At 46.8% G+C, this 16,243-nt stretch overlaps 1 protein-coding gene across 1 annotated transcript in view; it reads left to right on the top strand.

The window, feature by feature from the left end:
- The first annotated feature begins 361 nt into the window (after positions 1–361).
- The window catches only part of MKLN1 (muskelin 1), a 136,691-nt gene continuing 120,809 nt past the window's right edge, over positions 362–16,243 (top strand). Inside the window, exon 1 of the mRNA XM_077264454.1 lies at positions 362–494. Within this exon, the coding sequence (XP_077120569.1) occupies positions 421–494 (74 nt within the window). The 5' untranslated portion in view covers positions 362–420. The remainder of the gene's footprint in view (positions 495–16,243) is intronic.

The raw sequence follows: 16,243 nt of genomic DNA, 5'->3' as shown, positions 1-16,243 counted from the left end.
CCCTAAAATATGGTTTTGTACATTTTGTTAGAAAAACGAGAGCTTGCTGGTCACAAGACCCAGACAGGTCCGTGAGGGGCCCACTAGTGTGAGGGATAACCTCCTCAGTGTAATATGAAAGCGCACTGTGGGTGAGAGGATAGACACTCTAGTGTCCCTGGCACCTGTGCCCTCACTGCCTGCCGCTAATACCACACCACAGGACCCAGCCTACAGCCAGCAAGGAGTGCGGGGCACCGGGCAGTGAACAGGCAGGTACGGTAATACCGAAGTACGGGGCGGACCGAGCAGCCTCACAGTTTACCTCATCTGTGTGCGCGCTGTGCTGTCTGCCACACACACATCCCGCCCACCCGACGGCTGTCACTGAGCGTGTGTCTTTAAGAGCAGAGCCCCGCCCCCAGTCTTCCTGCTGACAAGATGGCGGCGGAGAGCAGAGCGCTGGCCTATACGGTGTACAAGTGGAGCTCGTTCTCTTCTAGTTATCTTCCCGAGTGAGTAGACGGCGCTCCGGGCTCAGCGTCCTCCTGGCCGGGGCAGTGCCGCTTGTGCTGGCGGCGTCCTTATGTGCACGGCGGGGGCTGAGTGCAGGCCTTGGCCTCTTGGGCCAGATGTAGATGTGATACTTGTGACATGGGAGCTGCACAGTAGACATGTGTGGCAGGGGAGGCTATGGCTCAGGGCTCGTGTGTACAGAGCAGATATGTGCCGGGTCAGAACATGAGGTTCTGGTAAGCTGCACTGATCTGTGCGATGTCCGGCATGTGGGTCAGTACATGGACCTCCAGTATACAGGGCTGATCTGTGCGATGTCCGGCATGTGGGTCAGTACATAGACCTCCAGTATACAGGGCTGATCTGTGTGATCTCCGGCATGTGGGTCAGTACATGGACCTCCCAGTATACAGGGCTGATCTGTGCGATGTCCGGCATGTGGGTCAGTACATGGACCTCCAGTATACAGGCCTGATCTGTGTGATGTCCGGCATGTGGGTCAGTACATGGACCTCCCAGTATACAGGGCTGATCTGTGTGATGTCCGGCATGTGGGTCAGTACATGGACCTCCAGTATACAGGGCTGATCTGTGCGATGTTAGGCATGTGGGTCAGTACATGGACCTCCAGTATATAGGGCTGATCTGTGCGATGTCTGGCATGTGGGTCAGTACATAGACCTCCAGTATACAGGCCTGATCTGTGTGATCTCCGGCATGTGGGTCAGTACATGGACCTCCAGTATACAGGGCTGATCTGTGCGATGTTAGGCATGTGGGTCAGTACATGGACCTCCAGTATATAGGGCTGATCTGTGCGATGTCTGGCATGTGGGTCAGTACATGGACCTCCCAGTATACAGGGCTGATCTGTGCGATGTCCGGCATGTGGGTCAGTACATAGACCTCCAGTATACAGGCCTGATCTGTGTGATGTCCGGCATGTGGGTCAGTACATGGACCTCCAGTATACAGGGCTGATATGTGCGATGTCCGGCATGTGGGTCAGTACATGGACCTCCAGTATACAGGCCTGATCTGTGTGATGTCCGGCATGTGGGTCAGTACATGGACCTCCAGTATACAGGGCTGATATGTGCGATGTCCGGCATGTGGGTCAGTACATGGACCTCCCAGTATACAGGGCTGATCTGTGCGATGTCCGGCATGTGGGTCAGTACATGGACCTCCCAGTATACAGGGCTGATCTGTGCGATGTCCGGCATGTGGGTCAGTACATGGACCTCCCAGTATACAGAGCTGATCTGTGTGATCTCCGGCATGTGGGTCAGTACATGGACCTCCAGTATACAGGGCTGATCTGTGCGATGTCCGGCATGTGGGTCAGTACATGGAACTCCAGTATACAGGGCTGATGTGTGCGATGTCCGGCATGTGGGTCAGTACATGGACCTCCAGTATGTAGGGCTGATCTGTGTGATCTCCGGCATGTGGGTCAGTACATGGACCTCCAGTATACAGGGCTGATCTGTGTGATGTCCGGCATGTGGATCAGTACATGGACCTCCAGTATATAGGGCTGATCTGTGCGATGTCCGGCATGTGGGTCAGTACATGGACCTCCAGTATACAGGGCAGATCTGTGTGATGTCCGGCATGTGGGTCAGTACATGGACCTCCAGTATACAGGGCTGATGTGTGCGATGTCCGGCATGTGGGTCAGTACATGGACCTCCAGTATACAGGGCTGATGTGTGCGATGTCCGGCATGTGGATCAGTACATGGACCTCCAGTATACAGGGCTGATCTGTGCGATGTCCGGCATGTGGGTCAGTACATGGACCTCCAGTATACAGGGCTGATCTGTGCGATGTCCGGCATGTGGGTCAGTACATGGACCTCCAGTATACAGTACTGGTCTGTGCTCTCTCTGTAGTGCCCAGCATTGCTGATCTGCTTTATGTCCGGCATGTGGATCAGTACATGGACCTCCGGTATACAGTACCAGTCTGTGCTCCCTCTGTAGTGCCCAGCGCTGCTGACCTGTGTGATGTCCGACATGTGGATCAGTACATGGTGCTCCCGTATACAGTACTGGTCTGTGCTCCCTCTGTAGTGCCCAGCACTACTGATCTGTGTGATGTCCGGCATGTGGATCAGTACATGGATCTCCGGTATACATTACCAGTCTGTGCTCCCTCTGTAGTGCCCAGCGCTGCTGATCTGTGTGATGTCCAGCATGTGGATCAGTACATGGTGCTCCCGTATACAGTACTGGTCTGTGCTCCCTCTGTAGTGCCCAGCACTACTGATCTGTGTGATGTCCGGGTTTCGGATCAGTACATGGTGCTCCAGTATACAGTACTTGTTCTTTGCTCCCTCTGAAGTGCCTGGCAATGCTTATCTGTGCGGGGTCGGGAATCTGGATTAGGTACATGGAGTCTCAGTGTATATATAGCTGATAAGTGCCAGTTCGGGGAGGTTGTGGGGTAGGTACTTGAGTCTCCGGTTTATAGTACTGGCATGTCTCCGTTATATTGTACTGTGCTCAATCTGTGGCGCTCCTCTCTGCTTGTCCAGTATCCAAAAAAAAGGCCCACCCTTTATTTGCTGGCATTGTGTGGTTGGTATTACCATTGGTTTGGTGGTGGCACTGGCACACCTCTTATGCCCCCCCTCCATGCTGTGTCCCGTGATCAGGTTCTAGGCTATGTTCACACATTGCATTTTATTTTGCAGTGTTTATGTACACTTTCCAGCTGCATTTCACGGTACCAGCAACTTCTGAGATGTCAGAAATATCATGAACACACCTTGTGTTTTTTTTTTAAAGAGCTGCCTTTTTGGAAAATGCATCATGTCACTTCAGCATTTTTTCACCCATTGAAAGCTTTGGGTAGGGCAAAAAACACGGCAAAAGCGCAGGTAATCAGGTTTTGCTGTGTTTTTGGTGCCAAAACCTGAAGTTGAATCAGGTTATATTTTTAAGCACTAAACCTTTATCAGCATGCAGAAGAGACAAATGTGCCCTGGCAGAAACTCAGTGAAAAAAACACAAAAAAAGCGAAAACTAAGCAAAACCTGCTTTTTTTTTACATTGCATCTTTACTGCCAAGGTTTTACTTGTAGGAAAATCTGCTGAAACATAACGTGTGAACATAACCTAAGGTTTATAGTATCTCTAGTTTAGTGGCATATGATGCTGAACCAATATTCCAATTTATTATTTCAAGCTATAATTTTTACAACTCAGTTTATTTTCAGAATGTCTGCCTTGACAGTGCAATATTGCAAAACAATCTGAATAAGGCTACTTTCACACTAGCGTCGTGCACTGCACGTCGCAATGCGACGTAACGACGCTAGCGTTGAAAGCGCCGCACAACGGGGGCAGCGGATGCAGTTTAACGCATCCGCTGCCCCATTGTAAGGTCCGGGGAGGAGGGGGCGGAGTTCCGGCCGCGTCGCACAAAAAAAGTTACATGTAGCGTTTTTTTGTGCCGACGGTCCGCCAAAACACGACGCATCCGTCGCACGACGGATGCGACGTGTGGCAATCCGTCGCAATGCGTCACTAATGCAAGTCTATGGAGAAAAACGCATCCTGCAAGCACTTTTGCAGGATGCGTTTTTCTCCAAAATGACGCATTGCGACGGGAGACAAAAGACGCTAGTGTGAAAGTAAGCCTAAGATAATAATCATTATTTTTATGTAGCGCTAACATATTCTGCAGCACTTTACAGTTTGCACACATTATCATCGCTGTCCTCGATGGGGCTCACAATCTGAATTCCCCCCCTATCAGTATGTCTTTGGAATGTGGGAGGAAACCGGAGAACTCAGCGGAAACCCACGCAAACACGGGGAGAACATACAAACTCCTTGCAGATATTGTCCTTGGTAGGATTTGAACCCAGGACCCCAGCGCTGCAAGGCTGCAGTGCTACCCACTGAGCCACCGTGACCGAGTGGGCAAACAATTGGCAAATGAGATTTAATGTAGATAAATGTAGAGTAATGCTTCTAGAACGGAGTAATCCTATTGCTTCATATACATTAAATGGGAGTATACTCGGGACTACAGAACAGGAGAAGGACTTGGGTATTCTGGTTCTAATCAATGTCAAGCAGCAGCTACAAAATGAAACAAGATTTTAGGATGTATAAAGAGAGCTAAAATCCTGCGATCCCAATGTATTATTCCCACTTTATAAATCACTGGTGAGGCTACATCTAGATTATGGGATCCAGTTTGGGGCTCCACATTTTCAGGCTATGTGCACATGTTGCGAATTCGGCTTAGGAATTTCTGGTGCTCATTCTGCCTCTCCTGGCAGAAAACGCACCTGCGTTTTTTTGTGCGTTTTTGCTGCGGTTTTCTTGCGGATTTGCTGCGGTTTTTACCCCTGCGGTTTTCTATAATGGAGTGGGTACAATAACGCTGCAGATTCACAAAAAAGAATTGACATGCTATTTCTTTAAAACCGCAGCGTTTCCGCAGCGGATTTTCCGCTAAGTGTGCACAGCATTTTTTTTCTCATTGATTTACATTGTACTGTAAATCCATTGCGGATCTGCAGCGTTTCTGCACTGCAAAAACGCTGCGGATCCGCAGAGAATCCGCAACGTGTGCACATACCCTAAAAAGGATATTCAGAAGTTAGAATCAGTTTAACAACGGGCAACTATGTTATTACAAGGGATAGAAGGTCTCTCATATGAGGAAAGGTTGGAAAAGTTGGGCTTGTTTAGCTTAGAAAAGAGACGCCTCAGAGGAGATCTTGTTTACATTTATAAAAGTGTGTGGCCAGTGCAAAACACTGGCACATGACTTATTTCTTCCAAAGACCATACTGAGGACTAGGGGCACTCATTACGGATGGATGAAAGAAAGGTGATTCCAACAGCTAAACAGGAAAGGGTTCTTTACAGTTAGAGCAGTTAGGGCTTGTGCACACGCTGCGGATTCCATTGCGGAATTTGATAAATCCACAGTGCAAAACCGCTGCAGTTTTTACTGCAGATTTATCGCGGTTTCTAATGCGGTTTCCTCTGCGGGTTTTCACCTGCAGATTTCTATTGGAGCAGGTGTAAACCCGCAGTGGAATCCGCACAAAGAATTGACATGCTGTGGAAAATAAACCGCTGTGTTTCCGCGCGTTTTTTTCCGCAGCATGTGCACTGCGGATTTCATTTCCTATAGCTTTACATGGTACTGTAAATGCATGGGAAACCGCTGCGGATCCGGATTAGACTGGAATTTCCTACCACAGGAGATAGTAATGGTAGACACTATAACAGCTTTTAAAAAGGGCTGGACGATTTCCTCAATACATATTACATTGCGGGTTATAGCTAGATTAGTGACAAAATGTACAATTGGTGGAGAAAGGTTGAACTTGATGGACCTAGGTCTTTTTTCAAGCTATGTAACTACAGTTGCTTCTCACAAAATTAGAATATCATAAAAAAATACATTTCAGTTCTTCAATACAAAAAGTGAAACTCATGTTATATAATCATTACAACAACAGTGATCGATTTCAAGTGTTTATTTCTATTAATGTTGAGGATTATGGCTTACAGCCAAAGAAAACCCAAAAGTCATTATCTCAGTAAATTTAGAATAATTAACAAAAACGCCTGCAAAGGCTTCCTAAGCTTTGAAAAAGGTCTGTTTCAGTAGGCTTCACAATCATGGCTGACTTGACAGGTGACCAGAAGGCAGTCATTGACACACTGCACAAGGAAGGTAAGACACAAAAGGTCATTGCTGAAGAATCTGGCTGTTCAGAGTACTGTATCAAGCATATTAATGGAAAGTTGAGTGGAAGGAAAAAGGTATACAAATAACTGGGATAACCACTGCCTTGAAAGGATTAAGAAAAGGACATTCAAAAATTTGGGGGGAGATTCACAAGGAGTGGATGCTGCTGGAGTCGTTGCTTTAAGAGCCACCACACACAGACCTAACCAGGACATAGGTTACAAGTGTCACATTCCTTGTGTCAGGCCACTCATAACCAATACACAACACCAGAAGTGTCTTACCTGGGCCAAGGAGAAAAATAACTGGACTGTTGCTCAGTGGTCCAAGGTGGTGTTTTCAGATGAAAGTAGATTTTGTATTTCAGTTGGAAATCAAGATCCCAGAATCTGGAGGAAGAGTGGAGAGGCCACAATCCAAGCTGCTTGAGGTATAGTGTGACGTTTCCACAATCAGTTATAGTTTGGGGAGCCATGTCATCTGCTGGTGTAGGTCCACTGTGTTTTATCAAGACCAAAGACAGCGTAGCCGTCTACCAGGAGATTTTAGAGCACTTCATTCTTTCCTCTGCCGACAAGCTTTTTATAGATGGAAATTTCATTCTCCAGCAGGACTTGGCACCTGTCCACACTGCCAAAAGTACCAATACCTGGTTTAAAAACAACAGTATCATCGTAGCTGGGCTGGGTACTCGCGGTGGACCGTGGTTAATTTTGTGCCTGTGCAGGTAATTCTGTTCAATCTTTCATAGCAGCCAGTGTTGTTGTATTTTTCAGATGTATTCCCTAATTGGGTATTCTTTTCCTGCCATGGCCATTCTAAGGAGTCCTCTTTTGGAACCTAGATATTAATTGTTTCTATTTACATGGTCCACATGCTTGTACCCCTGGCCGTTTCTTGGTGCACATTGTGACCTGAGTTTTTTCACACTTCCCTCCCTGACCTTATTGCATATTATGTTATATTTATATTTAATAAAGCATTTGTATAATTTTTTATTACAAATTGTGTTGGGTGTTTTTGATCGTATTTTTTCTATGGTAATTTATCTTGAGGTAGCGATTTATCCCATAGATATGTCCGCTATGGCCCTTTAATATTATTGGATTACGGTATATGTTATCTATCTATAACTGTTATATGGGCATGCTTCTCATGAAGCTGTGGTTTTCAAGTATCACCGTAGTATAGTGACACACACGCGCTAACTTGCAAAGGATGAATCACTCCCTCAGCAGCAGGAAACAGGACAGGTAGGTGCCTGCCTGAAAGACTGCTTATAAATAATTAAATAATTAAAAACTAACCTTTAATAAATAGTAGGATAAAAAATGGAATAAATATGCGCCTAAAACGGATAATGAATAAAAGTAAAAACAGAAAAATAAACATACTGGTGAAAAGGACCGCACCAAATGAAAATATATACTCCTATAGAATCTACTATATAATTGTCTAAGGGGTACTTCCGTCTGTCTGTCACAGATATTCATTGGTTGTGGCCTCTGTCATGGAATCCCGCGTCGCTGATTGGTCTCGCCAGCTGCCTGTCATGGCTGCCGTGACCAATCAGCGATGGCCACAGTTCGATTAGTCCCTCCCTACTCCCCTGCAGTCAGTGCCCGGCGCCTGGTCCATACTCCACACAGTCACCGCTCACACAGGGTTAATGCCAGCGGTAACGGACCGCGTTATGCCGCGGGTAACTCACTCCGTTACCGCCGCTATTAACCCTGCGTGACCAAGTTTTTACTATTGATGCTGCCTATGCAGCGTCAATAGTAAAAACATCTAATGTTAAAAATAATAAAAAAAATTAAAAATCATTATATACTCACCTTCCGCTGCCTTTCCCGCTCCTCGTGACGCTCCGGTGACCGCTCCATGAAAGCGGCAGGTTCTGGTGGCAAGGATGGTATGCCAGAAGGACCTGCCATGACTAGGGTTGAGCGACTTTTGCTTTTTTTGGATTGAGTCGGGTTTCGTGAAACCCGACTGTCTCGAAAGTCGGATCGTGTGAAATCGGCCGATTATTGTGAAAAGTCGGGGGGCCGACCGAACCACGAAACCCAATGCAAGTCAATGGGGAATTATATTTATATTTATCAATTTTTGTTTTTTCCCTCTCCCCCTCTCCCCCGCGAGAAGGACCTGCCATGACGTCACGGTCATGTGACCGCGACGTCATCACACCCTGGGACTGGAAGCTGCTGCTTGCACCGCACACAGGTGACAGAACTACAAGGGGCCCTCGGAAGGTGAGTATATGTTTATTTTTTAACCTGTGACATACGTGGCTGGGCAATATATGCTACGTGGCTGGGCAGTATACTGCGTGGTTCTGTGCTGTATGCTACGTCGCTGTGCAACATACTACGTGGCTCTGTGCTGTATACTACGTGGGCTGGGCAATATACTACGTGGGCTGGGCAATATACTACGTGGGCTGTGCAATATACTACGTGACTGGGCAATATACTACGTGGGCTGTGCAATATACTACGTGGACATGCATATTCCAGAATACCCGATGCGTTAGAATCGGGCCACCATCTAGTTGTACATAAACCTGTATGGGTAACAGTGACAGACCCGCATAGGGGGTCTGTACATGATCTGGAAAGGGAACCCAGGTCATAATAAATGAAATTAGATAAAACCATGGGGTCGAAGTACCATAGAAATGAAAGATAAGGAAATAAAATTAAGAGTAAAAGTGGACACATGGATCCACCTTGGTGGCCTCAAACAGTGTGCAGGGAAAGGGGGGGGGGAATCACGGACCAGGGAGGGGGAGAAATCACGAACCAGGGAGGGGGAGACAATACGGAAAAAATAGAAACCAGTACTGGAAGGATATAAAAACAAATCACTAATTAGAAGGCATATAACTCTAGCCCGTAATTGAGGCCTTTCGGGGCAAGACTGTCGAGTGAAAAGATCCACTGGGATTCAGCCCTGGACATGGCTTGTATTAAATTGCCCCCTCTCAGATTTTGTCTAATTTTCTGAATGCCCCCAAAAAGGGTACCTTTAGTTGATGTATTGTGTCTCTCACAGAAATGGCGTGAAAGTGGATGACCCATGAAGCCTTTCTGGATGTTGGTAAAATGCTCCTTAATTCGAACCTTAAGGGGCCTCTTAGTACGGCCTACATATAGTTTCTTACATGGACATTCAATTAAATAGATGACCTTTGTAGTAGAGCATGTGATGTTATCCCTGATACTAAATTCATTCTTGGCGTCAGAGTGGGTAAACGTGGAGCGGCATGTTTTTTTGAAAGATGTATGCCGGCACCCAAAACAATGCCCACAGGGTAAGGACCCTGGGCTGGTTGTACCCAGGGCACCAGCTTGAGATTTATGGTTAGAGGCCAATTTTGTGGTGGGGGCTATAACATTGCCCAGAGATTTGGCCTTCCTAAATACAAACCTGGGTACGGCCGGCAAATACTCTCCTATGATTTTATCCCTTTGCAGCACAGACCAATGTTTTTAAATGATGGACCTAAACTTGGTGTACCCTGCATGGAATTGTGTGATGAATGGTAACTGGCAAATTTGATCGGGAATACTAGTCGCTTGGTTAATGGATTTCACTCTGTGTATCAGAGAATCCCTGGGTATCAACATCACATTCTGTAATGCTGTAGATAAGCCCCTGATGTATCCTGAAAGATGAGAAAAAGAGGTTAGATTATACTCACCCAGGGGCGGTCCCGCTGCGGTCCGGGTCCGATGAGTGTCGCGGTCCGGGGCCTCCCATCGTCTTACGATGACGTCCTCTTCTTGTCTTCCTGTCGCGGCTCCGGTGCAGGCGTACTTTGTCTTCCCTGTTGAGGGCAGACAAAGTACGACTGCTCCGGAGCCGCAGCCTGAAGACAAGAGGATGTCATCGTAAGAAGATGGGAGGCCCCGGACCGGACCGCGACACTCATCGGACCCGGACCGCAGCGGAACCGCCCCTGGGTGAGTATAATCTAACCTCTTTTTCTCATCTTTCAGGATACATCGGGGGCTTATCTACAGCATTATAGAATGCTGTAGATAAGCCACTGATGCCAAAGGCTTAGCTCACCTTCGATTTTGGGGGTGACAGGTTCCCTTTAAAAAGGAAGTTCTTGTGCTATTAAATTGCTTTAGATAGCATGAACATTTTTTTCAATGGTCTTGCTTTTTCTATCTGCTGTCATTCTCCTGCAATGAGAGATTTGATCTTACATAGTATACAGATTGTTTCCATGGACCTCTGCCAGCACTGCCTGTCAGTGTGTGGCAGTATCTACATTCTGGGAAAGAGGAGTTAGCTCCTAACATGCTAGTCAGCTCTCCAGGCCATTGATTTCTATGCAGCAGTTATTTGCTCTTTCCTCTGCATCACCTCCTGACAGCGCTCTTGAGTCCTGTAGTCACAATCCCCAGCCTAAGCGGCTTTCAGAGCAGTATTAATAACAGGTCTTACTTTCCATGTCTTTGTTAAAATGCCTTGTTATTTCTGTGTGTAAATATCGCAATAATTGTGTAGATTCGGAACAAACAATGACACTGTTAATGTGTATTAGAATGATTCTTCTCACCAGATCTGTCACTGAAGGATGAGCATCCGCTCTCCAAGTACCGTATATACTAGAGTATAAGCCGAGAATTTCAACCCATTTTAGGCTGAAATTGCCCCTCTCGGCTTATACTCCAGTAATTCCCAGGGGTCTGCAGGGGAGGGGGAGCGGCAGCTGTCTAATACTCACCTGCTCCTGGCGCGGTCCCTGCAGGTCCCTGGTTCTCCGGACGATGACAGCTTCTTCCAGCGTTGAGCGGTCACATGGTACAGCTCATTACATTAATGAATATGGACCTGACTCCACTCCCATAGGGGTGGAGCCGCATATTCATTACTGTAATGACCGGTATCATGTGACCGCTCAATACAGGAAGAAGCTGTCAGCGCTCGAAGAACCAGGGACCTGCAGGTACTGCACCAGGAGCAGGTGAGTATTACGGGGGCAGTGCGCGATATTCACCTGTCCCTCGTTCCACCGTCAGCGCTGCTTTGTCTTCCTCTGCAGTGACGCTCAGATCAGAGGGCGCAATGATGCGATTAGTGTGAGCACCGCCCTCTGCCTGAACTTCAGTGCAGAAGACACAGCGGCGCCAAAACTCCAACGAACGCGGACAGGCGAATATAGCAAGTGCCGGGAGCCCGAGCGACGAGAGGTGAGTATGTGATTTTTTTTTTTTATCGCAGCAACAGCATATGGGGCAAATATTTCTATGCAGCATTTTATGGGGCCATGTGCAGCGTTATATGGGGCAAATATTTCTATGGAGCATCTTATGGGGCCATGTGCAGTATTATATGGGGCAAATATCGCTATGGAGCATCTTATGGGGCCATAATCAGCATTTGTGCAGCATTGTATGGGGCAAATGTCTGTATGGAGCATCTTATGGGGCCATGATCCGCATTTGTGCAGCATTATATGGGGCATATTTTTGTATGGAGCATCTTAAGGGGCCCATCATAAACTTTATGGAGCATTATATGGGGCGTATTTTGTATGGAGCATCTTATGGGGCCCATCATGAACTGTATGGAGCATTATATGGGGCTCCTGATTCAATATGGATATTCAAAAACACTTAACCTACTGATGTCTCAATTAATTTTACTTTAATTGGTAGTACCTATTTTTATTTTTGACATTTACCGGTAGCTGCTGCATTTTCCTCCCTAGGCTATTACTTGATTTATTAAGTTTTCATTAAGTTTTCCCAGTTTTTTTGTGGCAAAATTAGGGGTCTCGGCTTATACTCGAGTATATAGGGTAATCAATATGTTGATAGTAACTAATTTCCTTGCTTAATGTCACTGAGATAATGAGTAGTGATGAGCGAGTGTATGCTTGGGTGACCTCCGAGTATTTGTTAGTGTTCGGAGATTTAAGGTACCGTTACACTAAACGACTTACCAACGATCACGACCAGCGATACGACCTGGCCGTGATCGTTGGTAAGTCGTTGTGTGGTCGCTGGGGAGCTGTCACACAGACAGCTCTCTCCAGCGACCAACGATCAGGGGAACTACTTCGGCATCGTTGAAACTGTCTTCAACGATGCCGAAGTCCCCGGGTAACCAGGGTAAACATCGGGTTACTAAGTGCAGGGCCGCGCTTAGTAACCCGATATTTACCCTGGTTACCATTGTAAGTTTAAAAAAAAACACTACATACTCACATTCCGATGTCTGTCACGTCCCCCGCTGTCAGCTTCCCTGCACTGACTGTCAGCGCCGGCCGTAAAGCAGAGCACAGCGGTGACGTCACCGCTGTGCTCTGCTTTACGGCCGGCGCTGACAGTCAGTGCGGGAAGCAGACGGCGGGGGACGTGACAGACATCGGAATATGAGTATGTACTGTGTTTTTTTTTTTTTGTTTGTTTTTTTTAAATCTTTTACAATGGTAACCAGGGTAAATGTCAGGTTACTAAGCGCGGCCCTGCGCTTAGTAACCCGATATTTACCCTGGTTACAAGTGAACACATCCCTGGATCGGCGTCACACGCCGATCCAGCGATGACAGCGGGTGATCAGCGACCAAAAAAAGGTCCTGATCATTCCCATCGACCAACGATCTCCCAGCAGGGGCCTGATCGTTGGTCGCTGTCACACATAACGAGATCATTAAACGGGGTCGTTGCTACCTCACCAAAAGCGTGACGTTGCAACGATATCGTTAACGAAATTGTTATGTGTGAAGGTACCTTAAGTTTTCATTGCCGCAGTTGAATGATTTACAGCTATTAGCCTGGCTGAGTACATGTGGGGGTTGCTTGGTTGCTAGGGAATCCTCACATGTAATCAATGTACCTCTGGTGTCCTGCATCTCCCCCGTGATGTCCCCCGGGCCGCTGGCATCTTCTTCTAGGAGAAAATGGCGGGAGCATTCGCAGTGCGTCTGCGGAGATCTGCAGGCCAGCACCCGGCAACAATAGTAAATTTGTCCTATTGGTTCCTTTTTGATCACTGTGATAGACCCTATCACAATGATCAAAATAAAATAGTAAATAAAACCCTCTTAGTTAGGTAAGCATAATGAAATAAAAATATATATATTTACATTAGGGTTAGGTTTGGACTAAAGTGGGTTGGGCATTGAGATTAGGGGGTTTCCATTGTTTAGGTGCATCAGGGGGTCTCCAAACGCGAAATGGCGCTACTATTGATTCTAGCCAATTTTGCGTTCAAAAAGTCAAACTGTGCTCCCTCCATTCTGTGCCCTGCCATGCACCCAAACAGTGGCTTTTCCCCACATATGGGGTATCCGCGTACTGAGTAATTGCACAGCAAATTTTGTGGTCCATTTCCTCCTATGAAAATAAGTTTGGTTTCAAAGTAAATTTTTTGTGAAAAAAGTAAAATGTTCATTTTTTTTTCCTTCCACATTGCTTTAGTTCTCGTGAAGCACATGAAGAGTTAATAAACTTCTTGAATGTGGTGTTGCGCACCTTGAGGGGTGCAGTTTTTAGAATGATGTCCCTTTTGGGTATTTTCTGTTAGTTTTTATTCCCCCCAACTCACTTTAAATGTGAGGTAGTCCCTAAAAAAAATGGGTTTGCAAAATTTGTTGTAAAAATAAGAAATCGCTGGTCAACTTTTAACCCTTCCTAACAAAAAAAAAAAATGTCTTGGTGTGCTTATGTAAAGGAGACATGTGGGAAATGTTACTTATTACCGTATGTACTAGAGTACAAGCCGACCCGAGTATAAGCCGAGACCCCTAATTTTGCCTTAAAAAACTGGGAAAACTTAATGACTCGAGTATAAGCCTAGGGTGGAAAATGCAGCAGCTACTGGTAAATTTCAAAAATAAAAATAGATACCAATAAAAATAAAGTTAATTGAGACATCAGTAGGTTAAGTGTTTTTGAATATCCATATTGAACCAGGAGCTCCATGAGATGCTCCATACAGTTCATGATGGGCCCCATAAGATGCTCCATATTAAAATATGCCCCATATAATGCTGCATAAAGGTTAATAATAGCTCCATAAGATGCTCCATAGAATAATATGCTGCATACAGTTAGGTCCATATATATTTGGACAGAGACAACATTTTTCTAATTTTGGTTATAGACCTTACCACAATGTACCGTATTTTTTGGCATATAAGATGCACCGTCCTATAAGACGCACCCCAAATTTGGGGTGAAAAATGCAGAAAAAAAGATTTTTTTTTATAAGATGGGGGTCCGTCTTATTGTCCGAATTTAAGATCTCTTACCTGAGGGCAGGCAGTGGCAGAGCAGGGTCACAGGAGGCGTGGTGGCAGAGGTGAGGTGATGCTGAGGTGCGGTGGGCGGAACGGCGTGCACCTGAGCAGGGTCCCATCCTGCTTAGGTGGGCGACGCCATGGCCTGGTGTCCATGGGGAGGTTGCTGTGGCGGTGGCAGACGTGCGGTCACTTCCTCAGGTGGCAGCGGCCAGGGTCCCTTCCACATTTGAGGTGACGCCACAGCAGTAGTGAAGGAGAGCAGCAGAGCTGGGTGGTTTTCCTGGTGACGGCGGGCTTACCGGCATTGTGGCGGCGACAGAGGTGCGGGCATGATGTGGCACGGTGAGCTGTATGGCGTGAGCAGGTCCCATCCATATTTGAGGTGAATCCGCGGCCCGGTATTGATGGAGAGCAGCAGCGCTGCTGAGTTACGGTATTTTCCGGTGGCGGCGGCCATCTTGCTGAGGCCGCGCGTGCGCAGATTCACTACTCTGCGTCCCAGGGCTTCAGGAAAATGGCCACCGCGATCTCCATCTGCGCACGCGCGGCCTCCCGTGGCCATTTTCCTGAAGCCCTGGGACGCAGAGTAGTGAATCTGCGCACGCGCGGCCTCAGCATGATGGCCGCCGCCACCGGAAAATACCGTAACTCACCAGCGCTGCTGCTCTCCATCAATACCGGGCCGCGGATTCACCTCAAATATGGATGGGACCTGCTCACGCCATACAGCTCACCGTGCCACATCATGCCCGCACCTCTGTCGCCGCCACAATGCCGGTAAGCCTGCGTTCCGAATATAAGACGCACCCCCCATTTTCCTCACAATTTTTTTGGGGAAAAAGTGCGTCTTATATGCCAAAAAATACGGTATTTTAAACAAAACAATTCAGATGCAGTTGAAGTTCAGACTTTCAGCTTTCATTTGAGGGTATCCACATTCAAATTGGATGAAGGGTTTAGGAGTTTCAGCTCCTTAACATGTGCCACCCTGTTTTTAAAGGGACCAAAAGTAATTGGACAATTGACTCCAAGGCGATTTCATGAACAGGTGTGGGCAATCCCTTCGTTGTCATTCTCAATTAAGCAGATAAAAGGCCTGGAGTTGATTTGAGGTGTGGTGCTTGCATTTGGAAGGTTTTGCTGTGAAGTAAACATGCGGTCAAAAGAGCTCCCCATGCAGGTGAAACAAGCCATCCTTAAGCTGCGAAAACAGAAAAAACCCATCCGAGAAATTGCTACAATATTAGGAGTGGCAAAATCTACAGTTTGGTACATCCTGAGAAAGAAAGCACTGGTGAATTCATCAATGCAAAAAGACCTGGGCGCCCACGGAAGACAACAGTGGTGGATGATCGCAGAATAATCTCCATGGTGAAGAGAAACCCCTTCACAACAGCCAACCAAGTGAACAACACTCTCCAGGAGGTCGGCGTATCAATATCCAAATCTACCATAAAGAGAAGACTGCATGAAAGTAAATACAAAGGGTTCACTGCACGGTGCAAGCCACTCATAAACATCAAGAATAAAAAGGCTAGACTGGACTTTGCTAAAAAACATCTAAAAAAGCCAGCACAGTTCTGGAAGAACATTCTTTGGACAGATGAAACCAAGATCGACCTCTACCAGAATGATGGAAAGAGAAAAGTATGGCGAAGGCGTGGTACAGCTTATGTTCCAAAGCATACCACATCATCTGTAAAACACGGCGGAGGCAGTGTGATGGCTTGGGCATGCATGGCTGCC

Source organism: Ranitomeya variabilis, chromosome 5 (genome assembly GCF_051348905.1).
Source record: "Ranitomeya variabilis isolate aRanVar5 chromosome 5, aRanVar5.hap1, whole genome shotgun sequence".
Taxonomy (NCBI): Eukaryota; Metazoa; Chordata; class Amphibia; order Anura; family Dendrobatidae; genus Ranitomeya; species Ranitomeya variabilis.
This window is presented reverse-complemented; position numbering and strand designations above follow the sequence as displayed.